The sequence below is a fragment of the Plecotus auritus genome, assembly GCF_963455305.1.
Source record: "Plecotus auritus genome assembly, chromosome: 2".
In the NCBI taxonomy this organism is placed as follows: Eukaryota; Metazoa; Chordata; class Mammalia; order Chiroptera; family Vespertilionidae; genus Plecotus; species Plecotus auritus.
In genome coordinates this window covers 68,946,607-68,969,381 of record NC_137771.1, presented here as the reverse complement: position 1 = coordinate 68,969,381, position 22,775 = coordinate 68,946,607, and the positions used below count along the sequence as shown (strand labels likewise).

Sequence of the window (22,775 nt, the reverse complement as noted above, 5' to 3'; positions counted from 1 at the left end):
GTATGTTTTGAAGTTTTTTTCTTGTGATTGATTTCTAGTTTCATATCATAATGGTCAGAGAAGATGCTGGATATTATTTCAGTCTTCTTAAATATATTGAGACTTATTTTGTGTCCCAACATGTGGTCTATCTTTGAAAATGTTCTATGTGCACTTCAAAAAAAAATGTACATTCTGCTTCTTTAGGGTGAAATGCTCTGAAGATATCAATTAATTCCATCTTGTCTAGTGTATCATTTAAGGCTGCTGTTTCCTTATTGATTTTCTTTCTGGAAAATCTATTCATTAATGCCAATGGGGTGTTAAAATCCCCTACTATGACTTTATTACTGTCAATCTCCCCCTTTATGTCCATCAAGATTTGCTTTATATATTTAGGTGTTCCTATGTTGGGTGCATAAATATTTGCAAGGGTTATATCCTCTTGTGGGATTGATCCCTTTAACATTAAGTAGTGTTCTTTCTTTTTCTTACTATAGCCTTTGTTTTAAAGTCTAGTTTTTCATATTAATGTATTGCTTTTTTTCATTTCCATTTGCATGAAATATCTTTTTCTATCTCTTCTCATTTAGTTGGTGTGTTTCTTCCATTCTGAGGTGGGTGTCTCGTAGACAGCATTTGTATGGGGTTCTTTTTCTTATCCATTCAACTACCCCATGTCTTTTGATTAGAATATTTAAGCCATTTACATTTAAATTTATTATTGACAGAAATGTATTTATTGCCATTTTATTCTTTTAGCTGTTTCTCCTTCTTAAAGAAGAACCTTTAACATTTTTTATAATATTGATTTGGTGGTAACGGACTCCTTTAGCTTTTGCTTGTCTGAGAAGCTCTTTATTTCACCTTCAATTTAAATTATAGCCTTGCTGGATAGAGTAGTCTTAGTTGCAGATCCTTGTTTTTGATCACTTTGAATATTTCATACCAATCCCTTCTGGCATGAAATGTTTCTATTGAGAAATTAGCTGACAGTCTTATGGGAGCTCCTTTCTAGGTAACTAACTGCTTTTCTCTTGCTTCTTTTAGTCTTCTCTTCTTGTCTTTACCTATGCCACTTTAATTATGATGTGTCTTGGTGTGGACCTCTTTGGGTTGATCTTGTTTGGGACTCTCTGCACTTCCTGCACTTGTATTGCATTTTTCTTCACCAGATTAAGGAAGCTTTCAGTCATTATTTCTTCAAATATGTTCTCAGTCCTTTGCGCACTCTCTTCTTTTTCTGGTACCCCTATGATGGGTATGTTGGTATGCTTCATGTTGTCTCAAAGGTCCCTTAATAACATCCTCATTTTTTAAAAATTCGTTTTTCTTTTTGATGCTCTGATTGGGTGTTGTCTGCTACATTGTCTTCCAAATCACTGATTCAATCTCTGCTTCATTCAACCTACTATGTATTCCTTCTAGTGTAGTCTTCATTTTAGATATTATATTCTTCATTTCTGACTGGTTCTTTTTCATGGTTTCTATGTCTTTTTTCATGGTACTGTAGTTCTCAGTAGGATCCTTGAGTGTCCTTTTAACCATTCTTTTGAACTTTATAACTGGTAAATTACTTACCTTCATTTCATATAGCTCTTTTTCTGGAGATTTATGCTGTACTTTAATCTAGGGTACATTTTTTTTTATCTCCCCATTTTGACTGCCTCTTTGAGTTTATTTCTATGTATTAGATCTGCTATGACTCTCAATCTTGGTAGGGTGACCTTATGTAGTAGTTGTCCTATGGGACCCAATGGCACAGTCTTCTTGATCATCTGTGCTGGGTGCTCCAGGAATGTCCCTAGTGTGTGTTGTGTGGGCCCTCCTGTTAAAAATGAGTCTTGCCCAGCTGGCATGGCTCACTGGTTGAGCATCGACCTATGAACCAGGAGGTTAGGGCATATGCCTGGGTTGCTGGCTTGATCCCCAGTGTGGGGCATGCAGGGGGCAGCCAATCAATGACCCTCTCTCTCCTCATTGATGTTTTTATCTCTCTGTCCCTCTCTCTTTCTCTCTGAAATCAATCAATATATATACTAGAGGCCCAGTGCATGAAATTTGTGCACGGGTGCAGGGGGCGTACCTCAGCCCGGCCTGCACCCTCTACAATCCGGGACCCCTCAGGGGATGTCTGACTGCCTCTCACAATCCGGGACCGCTGGCTCCTAATCACTTGCCTGCCTGCCTGCCTGATTGCCCCTAACCCTTCTGCATGGCTGCCTGATCACCCCTAACTGCTCCCCTGCTGGCCTGATCACCCCTAACCACCTCTGCCTCGCCCAACACCCGGGGCCCAGGATTCCCTCCTCCTGCTGCTCACAGGCACCCAGGATCCGGGCCAGCTTTGCCCGGGCCGGCCGCAGCCACAGAGGACCATGCGCGGGCGGTTTTGCCTGGGCCACAGCCGCTGGTGCCCCGGACCGCGGGGTGGGCAGCTTGTCCCTCTTCTGGGCCACAGCCCCAGCCGCTGGTGCCCTGGACCGCAGGGCATGCGGCTTGTCCCTCTCCCAGGCTGGGCCACAGCCCCAGCCACTGGCGGCCGGGACCATGGGGTGTGCAGCTTGTCCCTCTCCCGGGCTGGGACACAGGCGCAGCCACTGGTGCCCGGGACCATGGGGTGTGCGGCTTGTCCCTCTCCCAGGCTGCAGGCACAGCCACTGGCGCCCGGAACTGCAGGATGGGCAGCTCGTTCCTTTCCCGGGCTGCAGCCTGGCTGATCCCCATTCCTCTCCCGCGAGCTCATTTGTGCCTGGCTGCTCACCATTCCTCTCTCCCCAGTGTTGAGTGTCTGAGCTGTTACTGTGTGACAGCATGAGGGCGTGATGACCATTTTCATATTAGCTCTTTATTATAGAGGATATATTAAAAAATGAGTCTTGATTGCTGTTGGGTCATTAGTGCATGGGGTCAACCCTCAGGCTGGCTGACTATGAGGATCAGCTCCAATCACAGTGTATGAGCTGCTGTGCACGTGCTGATCACACTAAGTGGAATGTGCCTCAGCAGGTCCTGGCACCTGCCAACATCTCCCTTTGGATATGCCACTTGTGAGGCTACTTGTATCCTGCTCTGATGTTGTCTGAAGCTATCCACTGGGTGTGTTAGTTCTGGGCCATTTTGGGAGGGACTCTGCTGTAGGTCAATGCTAGACACTGCCTATGACTGGCCCAGGGCAACCTATTTGGAGCTACAAAGCAATCCAGTTTGTGGCTGTCTCTGCCTGGCCTGGGTGGGTACGGGAAGGATTAAGCTGCACACCAAGGCTGGCTTTTACCAGCACTGGGCCCAGGGGAGGGTCAGCAAAAGTCCCAAGGAACCCGAGATCCACCTCTGCCTGCCAGCTGCCTGTTAGACTCAGTCACTGAAAGATCCTCTGGTGGTACTCTCGTTGCATGAAGTAGGTTCTCTGTGAGTCACCAGGTAGAGGAGAGTGGTGTTCACCAGATCTGTACAGGTTCAAACTTGGTGCCAGTGCTGTGTATGATACCATTCAGCAACTATCCTAGGGTATACCAAGTCTAGCTGCCACCCATTGGGTGCTTGCACACCTTTGTGGTGGGGTGGGATCTCAGGGAGTCATCAGGGTGAGGCCAGCAGAGTTTTTCAAGCCCAAACAGACTAAGATTTGGTCATGTGAAGGGAGGGTTCTATACCACTCAGGCATGCGAGAGAAAAATTTCCCCCATCCTAGAACCCATAACTGCCTATTCTGGAGCCTGATATTAGCAGGGTGGGGCCACAGGGAAGCAGGAGAGGGAGAGATGCTGGTCAGTGGTTATGCCATTTTACATTCTTAACATGGAATGTATAAGAGTTGTAAAGTTTATATGTATACTGAATAAATCTTTTCTACGATGTACATGTTGTAAATATTTTCTCCTGGTCTGTGGCACACTATCCTATATAATAAAAGGCTAATATGCAAATGGGAGTTCGACTGGGAGTTCAATCGCTCGCTATGATGTGCACTGACCACCAGGGGCCGGTGCGGAACATGGCGGGTGACTAGTGGTGGCAGTAGGGAGCTGAGGGAGCAAGGGAAGGAGGAGGTGGGGAGGCCGGGAGGCAGGGAGCCTGATCAGCCCTGATCGCCGGCCAGGCCTAGGGACCCTACCCATGCATGAATTTCTTGCACCACGCTCTAGTTTAAGAGATATTAGGGCCATTGAATGATATTTTAGGGGAGGAAGAAAATACAGTTTTTTCCTCTACCCTGCTATGTTTTCTGGCTGAGGCCCTGCAAATTAGACTGACAAAAGCCAGGTTAATAAACGTAAAACAGTTTTACTACTATTATTTACTACTAACATGTGCCTGGGTGCATACACAGAGAACTCAGTAATGAGTCACGCTAAGGGGTGGTTAGTGGCATCTTAACAAAGAACAATACATTTGTAGAGACAGGACAAAACAAAGGAAATGGGTTTCAGAATGGTAAATAAAGTTTGTTTTAATAAGGTTTGTGTTGTAAATTCCTCCAGTGCTCGGCTAAATAAGAGTCTTGAATATTTAAGTGTGTGTGTGTGTGTGTGTGTGTGTGTGTGTGTGTATACCATCAAACTTTATATATATATGGTACCTAATCAACCTGAAATATTACCTACCAGTTAAAAGTGAAAATTTTATGACTAATATATATCCTATCTAATAAAAGGGTAATATGCAAATTAACCATCACTCCATCACAAAGATGGAAGCGCCCATAGCCACAAGATGGCGGTGCCCAGTCCTCTCAGCCCCACCGGAGTCCCCCAGTCCTGGGGGGGGTGGCTGCTGAGAGCAGGCAGCATGAGCGGCCTGGCAGAATGCTTGCTTTGTCACTGCGGCGATGAAGCAAACGTTCCACCCCAGCTGCAGAGGGCCTCTGGGCGGGCATGGAGTGGCGGGGGGGGGGGGGGGGGGCGGGGACAGGGGAGGGGACACTTGCATTGTTGCCCCTGCGACAAGGCTAGCATTCTGCACCTGGCCATGGAGGGAGGGCCTCCCAGCCAGGCCAGGCGCGGAACATTTGCGTCATTGCTCTGGCAACGAGGCAGGCATTCAGCGCCCTGCCGTGGAAGGTCTCTGGCTGAGGAGGGCAATTGGGGGCCGTGAGGCTGGCCGGGGAGGGCAGTTGGGGGCCATGAGGCCGGCCGGGTAGGGCTGTTGGGGGCCATGAGGCCAGCAGGGGAGGGCTGTTGGGGGCCATGAGGCCAGCAGGGGAGGGCAATTGGGGGCCATGAGGCCGGCAGGGGAGGGCACTTGGGGGCCATGAGACCGGCAGGGGATGGCACTTGGGGGCGATCAGGCCAGCGGGGGGCGGGGCGCAGTTGGGGGCAAGCAGGCCAGCAGGCAGAGTGGTTAGGGGCAATCAGGCAGGCAGGCAGGTGAGCAGTTAGGAGCCAGCGGTCCCAGATTGTGAGAGGGATGTCCGACTGCCGGTTTAGGCTCGATCCCACAGGGACATCCCCTGGCAGTTGGACATCCCCCAAGGGGTCCCAGATTGGAGAAGGTACAGGCCAGGCTGAGGGACACTAGTATATACATATATAATACATCATATATTAATATAAAATTCCATAAAAGTAAGTCAAAAGTAATTGTCTTTGGTTAGTTTAGATTGAACTAAATGGCTATAATATTGAACATATATGTCATCTTTCTTGTGCCAATTAATACTTATGTTATAATTAGAGGCCCGGTGCACGAAATTCAGGCACTCAGGGTGGGGCATTCCTCAGCCCAGCCTGTGCCCTCTTCCAGTCTGGGAGCCCTCAAGGGATGTCTGACTGCCGCAGAGGCAGGAGAGGCTCCTACCACCACCGTTGTGCTCACCAGTTGCGAGCCCAGCTCAGGGCTTCTGGCTGAGTGGCGCTCCCCCTATGGGAATGCATCGACCACCAGAGGTCAGCTCCTGCATTGAGCATCTGCCCCCTAGTGGTCAGTGCACATCATAGCAACTGGTCGATTTGGATATTAGCCTTGTATTATATAGGATATTTATAATAATAAAAGTGTAATATGCTAATTAGACCAGACTTCCTTCTGGATGACCTTCCAGACGAAGCCAGGGCTGCGAGGGAATCCCAAGTCCCAGGTGCCAGAGGGAAGCCGGTGCCAGCAGCTGGGGGAAGGAAGGCCTACTCTTGCACCGGCTTCCCTCTGGCACCCAGGACCCGGGCTTTGCGCCAACCGCCGGCAGGCACCCGGGACCCAGGCCAGCTCCCCTGCAGGCGCCCAGATCCCAGGCTTTGCTCCAACTCCAGCTTGGTCAAGAAGGACAGAGGGAAGTCCAGAATGACTTCTGGTAAGTCTAATTAGCATATTACCCTTTTATTAGTATAGATAGGGCATTCACCATCCATATCAAACTTTAAAACTAAAGGAAACAGAGCAGGCACCATATAATTAAGTGCACAGTAGATTCACCCAATCTTCAATTGCAAAACACTGGGAAGAACAAATATCCCAACAATAGGGAAGTGAACGAGCAATGTGTGATACATGATCAACCTGAAATATTCCCTACCAGTTCAAAGTAAAAATTTTATGACTAAGAAAATTCATAAAACATTTATGATGCTCTTAAGAGAAAGGCAAAATATTTTTTAAAAAAGTGATTGCAACTATAAACATCTAATTCTTAGAGCTAAAAGATCATAGATGATTTGGCTACTTCAGCAGCCAGGCCCCACAGTAAAGGGGTGCCCATTAAGCAGATGCTCACTTTCTGCTCTGGCCTAGCCTTGAAGTACTTGAATCCATCTGTTTCTCACTTTTTTAAAAAAAATACATTTTTTTTTTATTGATTTTTTACAGAGAGGAAGGGAGAGGGATAGAGAGTTAGAAACATCGATGAGAGAGAAACATCGATCAGTTGCCTCTTGCACAACCCCTACTGGGGATGTGCCTGCAACCAAGGTATATGCCCTTGACCGGAATCGAACCTGGGACCCTTCAGTCCACAGGCCGACGCTCTATCCACTGAGCCAAACGGGTCAGGGCTGTTTCTCACTTCTGGTTATTACCTTCAGCTCACCAACCATTAACTGTGTTATTTCTGTTTCTGGCTTTTACTTGCACTCTTTCTCTTTCTTACACTTTACTCATGACCCACGCTTCGTGGATATCAACAGCCTTGATTTACAAGGCTTCAACCCATCCGTTGAGAAGACTTTGTACACCTGTTCTATCCCACCTAAATGCATCAACTCTTACAGGCATAGTCTTCAAAATATATACAATTGAAACCTGCATGTGCTCGGGTCCTATAAGAATGGGTAATAGTTTTTTCTTCTTTCCAAACTTTCCTTGTTCCAGCACCATTGCAGTAAACAGTTCAAGACTTAGTAACAATAACGTTGTCTCATGTCTGCCAAGAGTGGCATCTAGTGGTGATTTCATAGAACTACATTTTTTAGCCTAAAAGAAAAAGGTTTATTATTTCACTAGAAGTTTATATTTATAACACAGTAGAACAGTATATGTATACCAGCTATTAGTCTACCTGGGATCATAATCCACTTTATAGAATTAGCTAATCCATAAATTATACAGGCTCATTTGACAGCAGGGACTCATAATTAATTCCCCATAGGATTCCAGGTTTATTTTAATTTCCTAAAACTGGATTTACTCTGGAAAGTAATTCTTAGACTGTGAGTATTTGCACCAATTGCTAGGTTTTGATGCCTTTGGACATTGTGGGGTGTCTTACACATTTTCATCACTGTATTAGTTTCCTTGGGATGTCTTAGCAAAGTCTCAGACTAAGTGGCTTAAACCACAGAAATGTATTACCTCACTGTTTTAAGGATAGAAATCCAAGATCATGGTGTTGGCAGGGTTGGTTCTTTCTGAGGAATGTGGAGAAGAATCTGTTCCATGCCTCTCCTCTAGCTTTGGGTGGTTTGCTGGCAATCTTTGGCATCCCTTGACTTGTACACACATCACTTCACTCTTCACCTTCATCTTCATGTGGCATTCTCCCTGGATGTCAGTCTGTCTCCAAATTTACCCTTTTTGTAAGGACATCAGCCATACTGGATTAGAGTCTACCCTAATGACCTCATCTTGTAACAACTGCAATGGCCCTAGCTGGTTTGGCTCAGTGGACAGAGTGTCTGCCTACAGAAAGGTCCCAGGTTCAGTTCCGCTCAAGGGCACATGCCCGGGTTGCGGGCTCAATTCCCATGGGGGGCTTGCAGGAGGCAGCCGATCAATGATTCTCTCTCATCATGGATGTTTCTATCTCTCCCTCTTCCTTCCTCTCTGAAATCAATAAAAATGTATTTTTTTAAAAAACTGCAATGAGCCAATTTCCATATAAGGTCACATTCTAAGATACTGGTGTTAAGACTTTAATACCATATAAATTTTTGCAGGAGACACAATTCAACCCATAACAACCACCGATCTCATTATACCTCCAGAATTCATTTTTGCCATGTTGGTGTCAGGGTTAGTCATGAAACCTCTTTGGCCAATAAAATGTGAGTAGAAGCAATGTGTGTATGTCTAAAAAAAAACTTTAAGGAATTTTTTTCCTCTGCTGTGAAACTGCAGTATGGCAGATAGAGGCTATTTCATCAGCCCATGTCACAGGGTGACAGTGACCTGGAACAGAGCAGCAGCTGACCTTTAGTGTATGTGTAACATGAAAAAGAAATAAAATCGCCCTAGCCACTTTCGCTCAGTGGATAGAGCATCAGCCTGCAGACTGAAGGGTCCTGGGTTCTATTCTTGTCAAGGGCACATGCCTGGGTTGTGGGCTCAATCCCCAGTAGGAGGCGTGCAGGAGGCAGCCAATCAGTGGTTCTCTTTCATCACTGATGTTTCTACCTCTTTCCCTTTCCCTTCCTGAAATCAATAAAAATATATTAAAAAAAAAACAAAACAAAACAAAAAAAACATTGCTATGAGAAATGTCTGAAATTAAAAAGGAAGGGAGGGAAGGGAGGAGGGAGAGAAGGAAGGAAGGAAGGAAGGAAGGAAGGAAGGAAGGAAGGAAGGAAGGAAGGAAGGAAGGAAGGAAGGGACCTTTGTGTTTTTAAGCCACCACAACCTTGGGGTCATTTGTTACTGAAGCATAAATTAACTTAAGCTGACTATCACGATAAGTACCTAACTTAAGCTAAGTGTGTGGGTTTTTTCATTCATTCATTAGCTATTTGTTCAAAACTTGCTATGTGATAGGCATAGTACTATATGTTGGACACTGTAACGGTTAATTTTATGTCAAATTAGCTAGGCCACGGCACCCAGAGATTTGTTCAAACACCAGTTTAGCTCTCTCTGTGAAGGCATTTTTCAGATGAGATTAACATTTAAATCAGTAGACTTTAAAGCAAATTGCCTTCCATAATGGGGTGAGCCTGATCCAATTAGTTGAAGGCCTTAAAAGACAAAACCCTGAGGTTCCCTCGCTCCCCAGGAAGAGGGAATTCTACCGGCAGATCCCCTTCAGACTCAAGCTGCAGCATCAACTCTTTCTTGGGGCTCCAGCCTGCAGGGTTGTTCTGCAGATTTTGAACTTGCCAACCCCCACAAATTGCATGAGCCAATTCCTTAATATAAATCACTATATATAAGCACATCCTATAGATCCTGTTTCTCTAGAGAAACCTGATTGATACAGACAACGGTCAGTGAACAAACTAGCAACAGTTCTCATAGAGCCTACAGTCTAAGGAAGGATACAGACGAATAAACGGAAAAAAATAGTGTTTTGTAGTAAATGCTGGAAAGTACTCCATTTAATAGGAGCACATAGGAGGAGTGTCTAACCTTGAATTGGGGAATCATAAAGGTTTTCTGGAGACAATAAGGTCTAACTTGGGAACTGAAGGTGGCAGATGAATTGGGAGTTAGCTAAGTGCAGGGCCAAGGTGCTGGGGACCAGGGATTAGATTGAGTATAGAAAATGTATTCTCAACAGGGATTTGTTGCCCCAAAGGAAGAGAAAATTGGTGCTTGGCAGGTGAAATAAACCTTAGCTATTACAATGTTTTGTGACCATGCAAAGCTCACCTCTGTGTGACAAAATTTTATTCCTTAATATTTAATGGGGGGACAGGGGAGATGATTAGAACAAATGCCTAAACTGTCTCCTTCAGGGGGCACTTATGAAAAAGACCTTAAGAAACATTGGTATAGAAAGACCAATCTGGATAGAGGAATGATCACCTGTGGATCTATGGAAGTGAGAGAGAACATACAATATTTGAAATATCGGAATGGTTGAGGTATAGAGTTGGGAAGGAGAGGACTCAGGGAGAGTAGTGAGAGGAGGCCGTTCTAGCCACAAATTTTAAAGAAAAGTCAATGTGAAAGTGCATTTTCCCTCACTTATCTAAATAGTTTAAGTAAAATTGTGTCAAAATTATCTACTGCAGACTGTGCTGACTTTTTAATATATGAATCTGTATTCTGTGGTTATAGTCACTGAATGAATTACTAAGTTTTAAACATTTTTTCAAGATGGCAAAGGACAATTGTTAAACTATCTTTTTCTCCCTATCATTCTGGGACTTCTTAGTTTTATAATGATAGCCTCTAGAATAGCATCATGTGCGTGTGGGTACTTAATCATAATGCTCCTCTGGAAGGCACATTAACCTCTGGAGAATTTGCATGTGATTTACTTCACTGGAGTTTCAAAGATTAAAAATATGAGAGTGAAAAGGTATTTTTCTTGGCTCCATTATTGGGAATAGAATGAGAACAATGGTCTATTTAATAACCATTATCATTATCTTCCCCACAGATTGAAATAAAATTACTTTAATATTCTATTAGGATAATCTTTGCAAATATGCTGCCAATCATTTTTTTATTTCCAGCATCTTGTTAACAATGAACTCAAAGCTAATTCAATGCTTTTGAGAGATAGTATAAACTCAATTCTAGAATCTAAAGAGCTAAAAATGTTATGCTGTACTATAATTTTAACTTTGAATATTTTTATTTTTTTAAGGGGCCTCTGGTGAGTTATTATCTGTTTGTTTGTTTTTTAACTTTGAATATTTTTCTATGACATCCCTAGCCAGCTCAGTGTTAAATAGAACTAATTTGATGTCTAATATAATTTTTTTCTTATTTTTGTATTGATTTGAGAGAGAAAGAAACATTGATGTGAGAGAGAAACATTGATCAGTTGCCTCCCTCACACACCCGGACCGGGGATGGAACATGAATCCTGGGTATATACCCTGACCTGGAATCAAACCCACCATCTTTTGGTGCTCAGGATGACATTCCAAACAACTGAGCCACACAGCCAGCATTCTAATAAAATTTTTTAAAGAAGCAGCATTCTTATAATATCTTTAAAAGGCTGGGTTACGAAAAAGACAGTACACGGAAAGAGTTCTGAGTATGTGTTCTGGAATCAGCCTGCCTGGGTTCAAATCCTGAGTTGCATCTGTTTCTGTTTAAATGTAATTAGTTTTGTAAACTTGGGCAGATGTGTAAAGTTATGTGATCTTATCCTCTCTGTACCTCACTTTCCTCACATGTAAATTATGGATACTAATAGAACCATTACAGAGAGTTGTGAATTTTACATGAGGTAATTATGTAAAAACACTTAGAACAGTGCCTGGTACATACACAGTCAATTACATTAGTTGCTATTCTTATTTTATGAAACTACTGATTAAGTAGTTTTAAAGCCATTTGTTGAGTGCTTCCTGTATGTCATAGGAGAAACTTAACTTGTGAAACTGTTAGTACATCTTACCTAAAATGAACCTCAGACTCAAGGTATTTTTTCAACTGACTTTATTATCATTATTCTCTTTAGTACATTTCAGGCCTTTAAGTTGTTTTATTTTTTAAGAAAGAATGATACTTTGGTTCTTGTGGGAGATTATAGACATCTAAGGTGTGTAAGGAAAAGCACTTCTTAGGACAGCAAGTGGGAGATGAATTCCTCTTCAGAATTTTTTTGTTGGAGTCTAGCATTTGTATTTATGGTATTGTCATTTCTAGGTTGACAATTGGGTAAAGAGTTACCCATGAATTTCTGGCATTTTTAAATTTTGATTAAAGAAATGTAAACACCTTTTTAATATTTATACCTTTCAGAAAATGTCTTCGAAATTTAAAAATGCGAAACGAATTGAAGGCCTTGATAGTAATGTGTGGTGAGTACCTTAGAATCAACAATAATGCTTTGGTGAGTTGTTTTTTTCTACCCGTTTTTCTATCCCCACTTGGGAATTTTTAGCCTTGTCTCAATAAACAAATGAATAAATCAGCTTATTTTAATTCATCCATTAAATGGAAATGGAAGGAAGTTAATGATCCATACAAATGTGCCAAGCCCTGTGCCAGGTACTGGAAATAGGCAGAGAAAAAATAAATTTGGTTGCTACCCTCATGGAACTTACCTTCTAATCCATGAACTTTTCTTATTAGCTCTAGTCTCTAGCAGTTAATAAGAGAACCTAGCAGGGCTGATATGATTGAGAAAAATATCTATATGATTAAAGTATGTGTATCATGGAATTGAGATTTGTAAGAAACATTATGTTTATTTGTTCAGCTATCTTTTTATTAAATGAAGTCATTTTGTAGATGATAACATTTTTGTTGAGAACTCTTTTTTTAAAAATCTAAAGCAGGTCTTATTTTTCAGTTTTATAATAAGATTATGAGGTATAAAAATTTAGCTCTGTGATTATAGTGCTTATTAGTATTAGTATTTTTATTTTATTACGATTTTTTATTAACCCCCATTGCCCCCTACGCTCATGCCCTCACCCCCCTGGTGTCTGTGTCATTGGTTAGGCTTATATGCATGCATACAAGTCCTTTGGTTGATCTCTAATATTAGTATTTTTTATCTTAGGATTGAATTTACCAAGTTGGCCGCAGACCCCTCTGTTGTGAATCTTGGCCAAGGCCTTCCAGATATATCCCCTCCTCTATATGTGAAGGAAGAATTATCAAAGATTGCAGCAATTGATAGCCTGAATCAGTATACACGGGGCTTTGTAAGTACAGAAGGACTGAGTGGGGTGTGAGCTTGTAATTTATATTGTATTGTGTATGAACAGACGTCTGTGTAGTTGGCTTTCTGGGACCAACTGTCCCAACCCGATAACCAAGGAACCCCTCCCTTTCCCTTGTCTGCTAGATGAGCTGTCCCCGGCTTCCAGCTCCTCCACGGTCCTGCTTGGCCCTTCCTTCCTCTGCTGTTGTTGGAGAATGGTCCTGTGGCAACAAGGGAGGGAGAGAGTATTCTTGAGACATGTGTTTCTTTCCCATTACCACCTATGCAGCCTCAGCACTGGCCTCTTAATTATCCTCTATTTCCAACTACGTACTTTCTTCTGCTCTACCTCAGCCCAACCCCCATCCTTCTGTGTTTAAATGCCCAGGATATCCAGAGATTTCCTAAACTCTAAAAAAAAAGAAAAACACCAAAAAAAAAATCAGCTACCACAACATACTAAGTGAATTGAGCAAGGTTGTAAGACACAAGGCCAATATACAGAAATAAATTATATTTATATACATGAAAAATGAACAGTTGGAAATTAAAATTTCTTACATACCATTTACAATAGCATCCAAAATCATGAAATATTTAGAATTGAATTTTTAAAACGTAAAATCTGTACACTGAAAACTATACTACACACCTGAAAGAAATTAAATAATACCTAAATAAATGATATTCATGAATTAAAAGACTAAATATTGCTCTGGCTGGGTGGCTCAAGTGGTTGGAGCATTGTCCCATATACCAAAAGGCTATGTGTTCAATCCGAAATCCGAGAGGCAACCAATTGCTTTTTCTCTCACACATTGATGTTTCTCTCTCTCTCTCTCTCTCCCTCTCTCTTCTTCCCCCCTCCTTCCTTTCTCACTAAAACCAATAAACATCCTTGGGTGACAATTTTTTTTAAAAGACTAAATATTGTCAAAATGATAATTCAATCTAAATTGATTCATAGCAGAGTTTATCAAGCTATGGCCTGTGGCTGAATCCGATGCACTCCTGACTTTTTAAATAAAGGTTATTAGAACATAGCCATGCCCATTCATTTAGGTATCTTCCAGTTTTTGTAGACAGATATGAGTACATATGTGTGCGTGTTTTTATCTTGGTATAAGCACTGGGGATGGTGTTGCACTGTCATCAGGCTGAGGACATCAGTCACCTCTGGGGAAGGGAAGGAAGTGATAATGAGGAGAAATCATAATTTTCCTTTACATATCTTTGCCTAGTTTAATTATTATATGAAGCATGAATTATTTTTGTAATTAAAAATGTTAAAAAACACAGACCCTTATCATCTTAAGAAAAGAATGATAATTGATTTCAAATCATGATTTGCTAAAATTGTTAGACCTGGTACTAAAAGGAAATTTTGGATTTCTGAGAATGGTGACAAACTTCTCTTGCTCTTTCCACAATTCATGTCTATTTTTTAGCTTGAATTTATGTCGTCTTTTTCTCTCGTTATTGTTTTTTAGTTTGCTGACTATGTTCTATTACCTCCTCTATTGTTAATTATACCCAGTTTCTCTAATATTATAATATCTCCTAATTTCAAAATATGAAAAATGTGCTATAGCTTTGTTTTTATTGATTTTAACACAGTGAGGGTCTGGGGCATACTAGTCAATATTCTGAAAGGAATAAAAAGGTGGCAAATAAATGCAACTTTGACCAAAAAAATATGACTTCTTTTCTTCATATGAACTGGAGTGGACAACTTACAAGGAACCTCAGGCCTTTTTACCTCACAAGCCTGGGGTGTATCCAGCCAGCCTCCCTCTTCTCCTGCATCCTGACCCAGTTTATCCCTCCGGAGCCCAGGTGCTTTCCAAGCAAAGGCATGTTACCTGCACTTGGACGCTCTCACAGGTGACAGAAAACCAGGTGGTTCCCCTAAAGCAAAAAGAGGAAGTAATGCTGGATAGAAAAAAATAAATATTGACTTTGATACCTAAGAAGACAAAAGGGGGAGTAGGAGGGGGAAGAAAGAGAAGGAGAGAAGGGAACAGAACATGGAAGAGAAGATTGAGGAGGAGCTAAGAAGTCAGGCCTCCCCACGTCTCAGACTTGGTACATTTACAGTCCTCTCAGTCCTCATGTTCAAGTTGTTCTCCTAGGTAACTACTGCTCTCTTGTCTCTCAATGTGAATAATATTCCACTTCTTCCTCACATGTGTTGCCAACACTAATGTGCATTTTTTTTTTTTTTTTTTTGGTGAACTTCTTTCCTTTCGTCTTAGTCCATTGGTTGGAATAACCTGTTCTGCTGCAACTTGGAAGAACAGAATCAAGGGATGAGATAGAGTTAATGCTGGTTCCTGGCTGATTTTAACTAGGAAAAATATCTAACTCTATTCAATATGATTTAATTACTGTCAAAAATAGTAATTAAATGCAATCTAATTACTATCAAAATGTATTGTCAAAAATATTTGTTCTTGAAGTCAATTTTTAATCAAAGCAAATAATTTTAAATTCTGTGTTCTAAAATCAATAATTTAATAGGAAGTTTTTAATCATTAGCAAGTCTTCCTGACCATTCATGTAGGAACCCTCTGATCATAGGAGAAATTTTTTTTAAATTAACTACCAATTAAAAAGTATTCTTTGGATAATTATAAAAACCCAGATTTTTTTTTTTTAAATTTCAATTTTAGAGCCAAATTACTTCAAAGAAGTAGTTCTCATAATCAAGGTTTTTTTCTTCTTTTTTCTTCAACAGGGTCACCCACCACTTGTGAAAGCTCTGTCCTGCTTATATGAAAAGTTGTATCAAAAGCAGATCGATCCAAATAAAGAAATCCTTGTGACAGTAGGAGCATATGGCTCTCTCTTTAATGCCATTCAAGGATTAATTGACGAGGGGGATGAAGTAAGTATTAATTAACATTACCATATTACCCAGTTCATCATTGTTATTTGTCCTGCCTTTGAATCTTTTACTTGTTTTATGCTATTTTTTATTTTTTATTATTTTTGAAGTATAATGCATATGCAGTAAAGTTAACAAATCTTAAATGTACAGCTCAATAAATTTTTACATAGGTTTATGCGTGTATCTCCATGTAACCACATACCAGAAGAAGATATAATCATTTCCAGCACCCTCTTGCCCCTTCCTAGTCTATATTCTTCCAGAGATACCCACCCTTCTGTCTTCTATCACCTGCTCTTTAACTGGATATAATACCATCATATAGTATATACTCTTGAATCTGGCTTCTTTCATTTTGTCTGTGAGATTCATCCATTTTGTTGCATGTACTTTCTTCTTATTTTTAATGCTTATTTAGATAAAGGCAGGTAGAAGAGGCCAGAAATGATGGGGAAAATTAGTCTTAGTTTGCACTGCTAAAATAACCTTTCATCTGAACTTAATCAGCAAGTATTTGGTCATGTCCTTTTGCACCCCGTATTGTTGGCAGCATGGCATGAGGAATGTGTAACAGGAAGGTTGCGTCTCTCTGCTGTCTAGTCCTGTGGTTTAAGACCCACTTTGTCACTGAGCTCAGTCAGCTCTACCCCTATGTCCCCATTATCATTCCAATACCCCTGCTTCAGGATTTCCTAACCTCTTTCATTTATTCAAAAATTGCTGGGGATCTCCTCTATGCTAAGCACCATGGGAGAGAAGATCTTTAAAAGGCAGTTTATGTATGGAAGGAACTCTATCTAGTAAAGGAGATAGACGTGTAAACAAAAGAAGAGGAGTGCAGTGTGACCGTCAGTCCTGAGAATATCTAGGTTATAGTGGAGACAAAGAAATACTCACCATGACCTATATTGCTAATTCCTTTGTTTGAACCCTCCTAGCACTTTATCTGTACCTTTTTCATTAAAAAAATACCACTATCACTTTGAGTGATATTGTTTTATACCTCAAATTCCAAGATAATAAGCTAAAGGGAACATGTAAAGGAAGTACAGTCAAACTTTGATATAAAAAATATCCTTTAATCCTATAAAATAGTTGAATTTTTTCCTTATACTTTGATGTAGTTAATCCTTTGCTGCTGCCTCCTTCTCTGCTACTCTGTTGGAGTATCCCAAGGCTCAGCCCTTGGCCTTCTCTTCTCTAGTCTTTCTTCCCTGATCACTTTATCTAATATTTTGAAACCAGACATGTCACTTTGTATCACGTTGACCTATTTTATTGTCTTTATAACATTGATTACTATCTAAAATTATTTTGTTTACTTCCTTGTTTTCCTGTTTATTATAAGACTCTTAGAGGACTGAGTTCCAGAACTGGTTTACTGCTGTACTACCAGCACCTAAAATAGTGAGCGCCCAGCCCAGCTGGTGTGGCTCAGTGGATTGAGCATCATCCCATGCACCAAGAGGTCACTGGTTCGATCCCTGGTCAGGGCACATGCCCAGGTTGCAGACTCAATCCCCAGTAGGGGCATGCAGAAGGCAGCCAATCAGTATTTCTCTCTCTCTCTCTCTATCTCTTCCTTTCCCTCTCTCTCTCTCTCTCTCTCTCTCTCCCTCCCTCCCTCCCCCCTTCCCTTCCTCTCTTTCTAAAAAAAAGAAAAAAAATCAATAAAAACATTTTAAAAAATAGTGAGAGCTCAATAAATATTCTTTAAAGAGGGAGGGGAATTAGTCCCATTGTAAACATGAAGCAATCACAGTGAAGAGTGTCAAGTACATTCGTTCAGTTCTGCCTTCCTGCCTCCAAATGTAGTTTCCTTTTTTAAGCTCTCACTATGTTTTTCACCAGGGTTACAAAGATAGGTCGTCTTAGTCCCTGAGAATTTCACAGACTAATTAAAAACTTGTTCCTGGTTCATTTCTTTGTCCTCCTAACACCTAACATAGCACATTGTATAGTAGGTACGCAATGTGCACTGAATGACTAGGACAAACAAAGGGCCTTTAGGATGTAAGGGCCTCTTTTATTCCAAAGAGAAAGGCCTTGAACAGGTATTTCATGTCATCGGAAATACCAACGGTAAAAAGTGTGAATTTAGAACAATAATTAGGAACCATTTACCCAAGAAAATGTTAAATGAGACAGCTTAATATTAACTTGTGGAATTATAAATTGCTCTTGCCCGATTTTTTAAAAGCAGTTGCTATATATGGAAAGTACCATAAAGATGCTTATACCCTTTGCTCTATCAGTCATCTGAATTTATTCAACAGACTCTTTAAGAATAGAGAAACTGCACATACTCACAAATAGACATAACATTGTTATTTATACAAGCAAACAATAAGAAAATTACTGTAGAACTCAGTAGGCTCTCAAATAGCCATTAAAACAATAAATACTAAAACTATAGTTATATGAAATTTTTGTGAAATATTGCTAGGTTTAAAAAAGATAGAAAGAACATTTAAATGTATATAATGGTTACAAATTATGTGTTCAAACTCTCCTTATAGAAAAGCAAAGGGTCAGGATGCTAGATTTAGGCTGGCAGATTATGGGAGGGATGCTGACTGGGCTGGCTGGATTGGCCCACTGACCTGAAATCCAGCCCCTGAGTGATAGAGAGAGAGCATACAGGGGCAAAGGGACCAGGAGTATACATACCAAAGACTAGGAGAAAAAGACGAAATCCAGATATGTCACCTGGCAGGGAAATGTGGTATCAGACAATAATAATAGCATCCTAACTGGTCTCTCTGTATCCACTCTTTGTTTCTGGATGCTTTTGAGGAAAGGGAAGATCTTTACTTTAAGATAATACTTAGAAATTAGTATTGCATCGCCGAGAGCATTGCAATGTTCTCTTTCTTTATAGTCTGGCTTCTGCCACCATCTGACATTTTATTTCCTAACTTGAAATTTAAATAAACTCTTAATGTTTTTGGCTGGAACATCCCTTTGAGAATGTGATGAGAGCTGTGGCCCTTTTCCCCTCAAAAATCTACTTATGCTCATATAAAACTGCATGCAATTCCCAGGTCCCCACTGCGAACCTTTCTATTGATCGCCCTAGGTCAGCGACTCCAGTGAAGGCTCCCAATGTGTTTATCCCCATGGTCTCTTCCATTCGGACATTAGCTACATGCTGCATCTCAGCTTATAGTATGGTGCCTCCCACACAGCGGTTACACGGTATTTGTTAAATGAGTCAATGATTGATATGATGTGTTCTTATTTGGGTGTATTTCAGGTCATAATAATCGTGCCTTTCTATGACTGCTATGAGCCCATGGTGAAAATGGTTGGAGCAACCCCTGTTTATATTTCTTTAAGATCTGTAAGTTCACCAATACCATTCACGTGCTTTAAGAAGTTTGAAAGACCAATTACTTTGTCACCAATAAAGTTTCTACTTTGATTACATTTGGGGATTTACTATATTATCTCTACTCTGACTGAAGTTAACAACTAGCATTCAGAGGGAACTTTCATTATCATGTGTTTGCCATGTGTTTCTATTGTGTTAGCATCCACATTGTATGTAATATTATCTTTTGTGGTCATTCTCTTCCCCACTGATGGAGCACAACCAGATTAGAGACGGTTTCTGACTCACTTTTCTAGCACTGCTCCCCAGTGACTAGCAGTGCAGGGCAATGCTGTGCTCAATAAATGCTTGTTGAATTCTTTATCTTTGGGAATATCATATAGTACCATTGTCTTTTTTAAAAATCCTTATAAAATAAGTAATAGACTGAGGTGAATCACAGAATCTTCTGCTAGTCTTAATAGTGTGAGACATGTTAACCATCATTGTCTCTGGCTCCTTTGAAGGACTATGGGCACTGTAACAGCTCTTAATGTTGACAGAGTCCATTTTTTCTGTTTAACAGGTGTGAGCATGAGACTCAAGTCGTCCTGGGCTCTTAAGGCAGAACGAAAGCTTAGTTATTTCTGTTTATTTATTTTCTTGGTTAGTCATTTATTCAGTTACATTTGCCACTCCTTTCTCTGACTTTTTTTCTTTATTAGGTTATTTATTTGTAAGACCACAAACATGAATTAATTGAATTAAATCACATCTTCATTCTTCATGCTTAGAAACCTGTTGATGGGAAAAAATGGTCTAGTTCTGACTGGACATTGGATCCCGAAGAACTGGCAAGTAAATTTAACTCCAAAACCAAAGCTATTATACTAAATACTCCACATAACCCCATTGGCAAAGTAAGTGAGTCTTTGATCTCTTTATACAGTCTTCTGATCCATCGTTTTCTCACACAGTGAAGAATAATTGCTCTGCTCTTGTTTCCTTTAATATGCATAGGTGTACACCAAAGAAGAACTCCAGCTAATTGCTGACCTTTGCATCAAATATGACACACTCTGCATCAGTGATGAGGTTTATGAATGGCTTGTATATACTGGAAATAAGCATTTAAAAATAGGTACTGATCATTATGTAGGGTTACAAACCTAATGTGTTTGGGCATGTGTGCAACAACTGATTGAGACGGATCCCAGAACAGCTTTAACACCATCTTTGTAGTGGATGTCGTATGAGTGCTTACACATGAGATTTGAATAAATAGTGCTTGAGTGAGTTAACGAGCAGACTGAAGGACAGACAGTGCAATACGTAAGGGGAGAGATTTTGGATCACACTAGAACACTACGAAACCAGAGGAGCAGTACTGCCTATATCCGTGGCTTTTTATCAAGAATCCAGCTCTAGCCCTAACTGGTTTGGCTCAGTGGATAGAGTGTCGGCCTGCGGACTCAAGGGTCCCAGGTTTGATTCCGGCCAAGGGCATGTACCTTGGTTGCGGGCACCTACCCAGTAGGGAGTGTGCAGGAGGCAGCTGATCGATGTTTCTAACTCTCTATCCTTCTCCCTTCCTCTCTGTTAAAAATCAATAAAATATATTAAAAAAAAAAAAAAAAAGAATCCAGCTCTAACTGGTTACATAAGACACAGGAGTTTATTTGTTCCTGAACTAGACAGTCTCTACCGAGCAAGTCGCCAGGACAACGGGAAGAAATTACAGGGACAGAGAGCTAGTGCTGCGTGGCCCTTACCTAGGACTTTGCCACTATGACTGGGCCATCTCACAAAGGCCATGGTGTCTTCTGCGGTAACCCAAATTTATATGAACTCTTTGCCCTTGCCCTTCCTATGCCTGAAAACACTTTTCCCTCCAAGGTACACAGAGTTCAGTCTCTCACCTCCCTCGGGTCTCTATTCAAGTGTCAATTTTTAGGGCCACAGTTACACCTCTCCTTCCAGCACTTGCTTTGTCCTTTTTCTGTTCTGTTTTGATTTTTCCTCCATAGCAAATACCAGGATCTATGTATTTTACTTCTACAAGAAGGAAGGGATTTTTGTTTGTTTGGGTGTCTGAATCCTCCGTTCCCAGTATAGGGTCTTGCACATGGTAGACGATCAGAAATTAATTGTTGAATAAATGAATAGGAGGTATGAAAAGGTTAAAGGAAGGATAACTAAAATCACTATGGCAGAAACCAATAATAAAAAAAGTGCACTTATATATAAATATATATTTCCAGCATCATAATCACCCCTATGGCGCATTGCAAACTGCAGTAGAGATAGAGGGGAAAGCAAATGTTTGTGGGGCTCAACAAAGGAGTGGGCAAAAGATGGAAGTAGGAAGAAAATCCCTATCAGATAAACTTACAGTACTGTGGCAAAAAGGCATGAAAGATCAAGATAAACTTAAGAAAGGTCAGTGGTTTATAAGGGTTTGTTATAGTGACTGGCAGGTATGACAGTGGCAAAGTAGGATGATTCTGAGGGACTTTATATATGAAAATAGAGTAAACTGTTGAGGAGTGTAAAAATAAAACGGTCTTTCAAAATGAGAGACAACAAGCATTTACTGAGATCAATAAGAATAGCTATTCTGGAATCATTAATTCAGGCGAAGCCCCAATAATGTTCTATTAGGAGACAAAGGCAATGGGCATTGATGAGAAAGGGAAGGGGAGTACTTACATCAGTAGAAGAAAGGCATTTCTATTGGTACACATAGCATGTTAATTTTAACCAGCGATTTTCATTTTCAGTGGTCATTAGTCCAGTAGTCTTAATAACTAATTCCTCATTGTCTTTGAAAACAGTTCTTTGGGACACAAGTTTGCTTAAGCCCAGTCCAAAGGTTATTTTGTCCTGTTTTTACTATTCCAAATTTTTTGAGGCATAAGACATGCAAGGCAGTTCCTCTGACATGGCAACTATGGCTCCATTTTAAAATGGCTCCATTTATATGTATTATTGTTTATAGGTCAGTGGTTCTGAAACTTATGTTAGTGGTAGAGCACCTTGAAGCCACAATGTTTGCATCATGAAATAGTGATATATTGCATTCCACCCTGAAACTAGAAGTAATTTTCCCGGCAGAAATTAAATAATTAGAATTCAATATAAAAATCATTGAATAAAAATTCTGTGCATATTTTTCATAACAAAGAGCTATTGAAATAAACACGTTTGAAGTTTTCTGATATTGCCATTAATATTCATTTAGTAAGTGCTCATTTGTTTCACAATTGGTAGCACTCGCTATCAGATAACTGCTAGCATTTATCTTAAGTGCTTAATACAATTTTGTTGAGGAAAACCTACTTGATTTTTTAAGTTCTACACATTAATTTGATCACCAGAGAGAGTACCAGTGAGCACACTTTGAGAACTACTGCAAAAGGTGTGGCAAGGCAGGGGAATTGATTACATTATTGGATTTGTTTTAAAAAGTAAGAACCAGCTGCAGGTGAGGATCGTAAGTCAGTCAGATGCCCGGGTAGTGGAGATAATAAACGCATACTGTTTAGAAGGGGAAACTCCACAGCACAGAATATATCATTAAAATGTGGGAAGGGAACAAGCAAGAATGATTCTGA

At 40.6% G+C, this 22,775-nt stretch overlaps 1 protein-coding gene across 1 annotated transcript in view; it reads left to right on the top strand.

The window, feature by feature from the left end:
- Positions 1-22,775, top strand: part of KYAT3 (kynurenine aminotransferase 3) — a 59,968-nt gene that overhangs the window by 16,840 nt on the left and 20,353 nt on the right. Inside the window, exons 3-8 of the mRNA XM_080657565.1 lie at positions 12,049-12,107; positions 12,815-12,959; positions 15,696-15,845; positions 19,105-19,191; positions 19,956-20,081; positions 20,182-20,302. Coding sequence (XP_080513691.1) covers positions 12,049-12,107; positions 12,815-12,959; positions 15,696-15,845; positions 19,105-19,191; positions 19,956-20,081; positions 20,182-20,302 — 688 coding nt within the window. The remainder of the gene's footprint in view (positions 1-12,048; positions 12,108-12,814; positions 12,960-15,695; positions 15,846-19,104; positions 19,192-19,955; positions 20,082-20,181; positions 20,303-22,775) is intronic.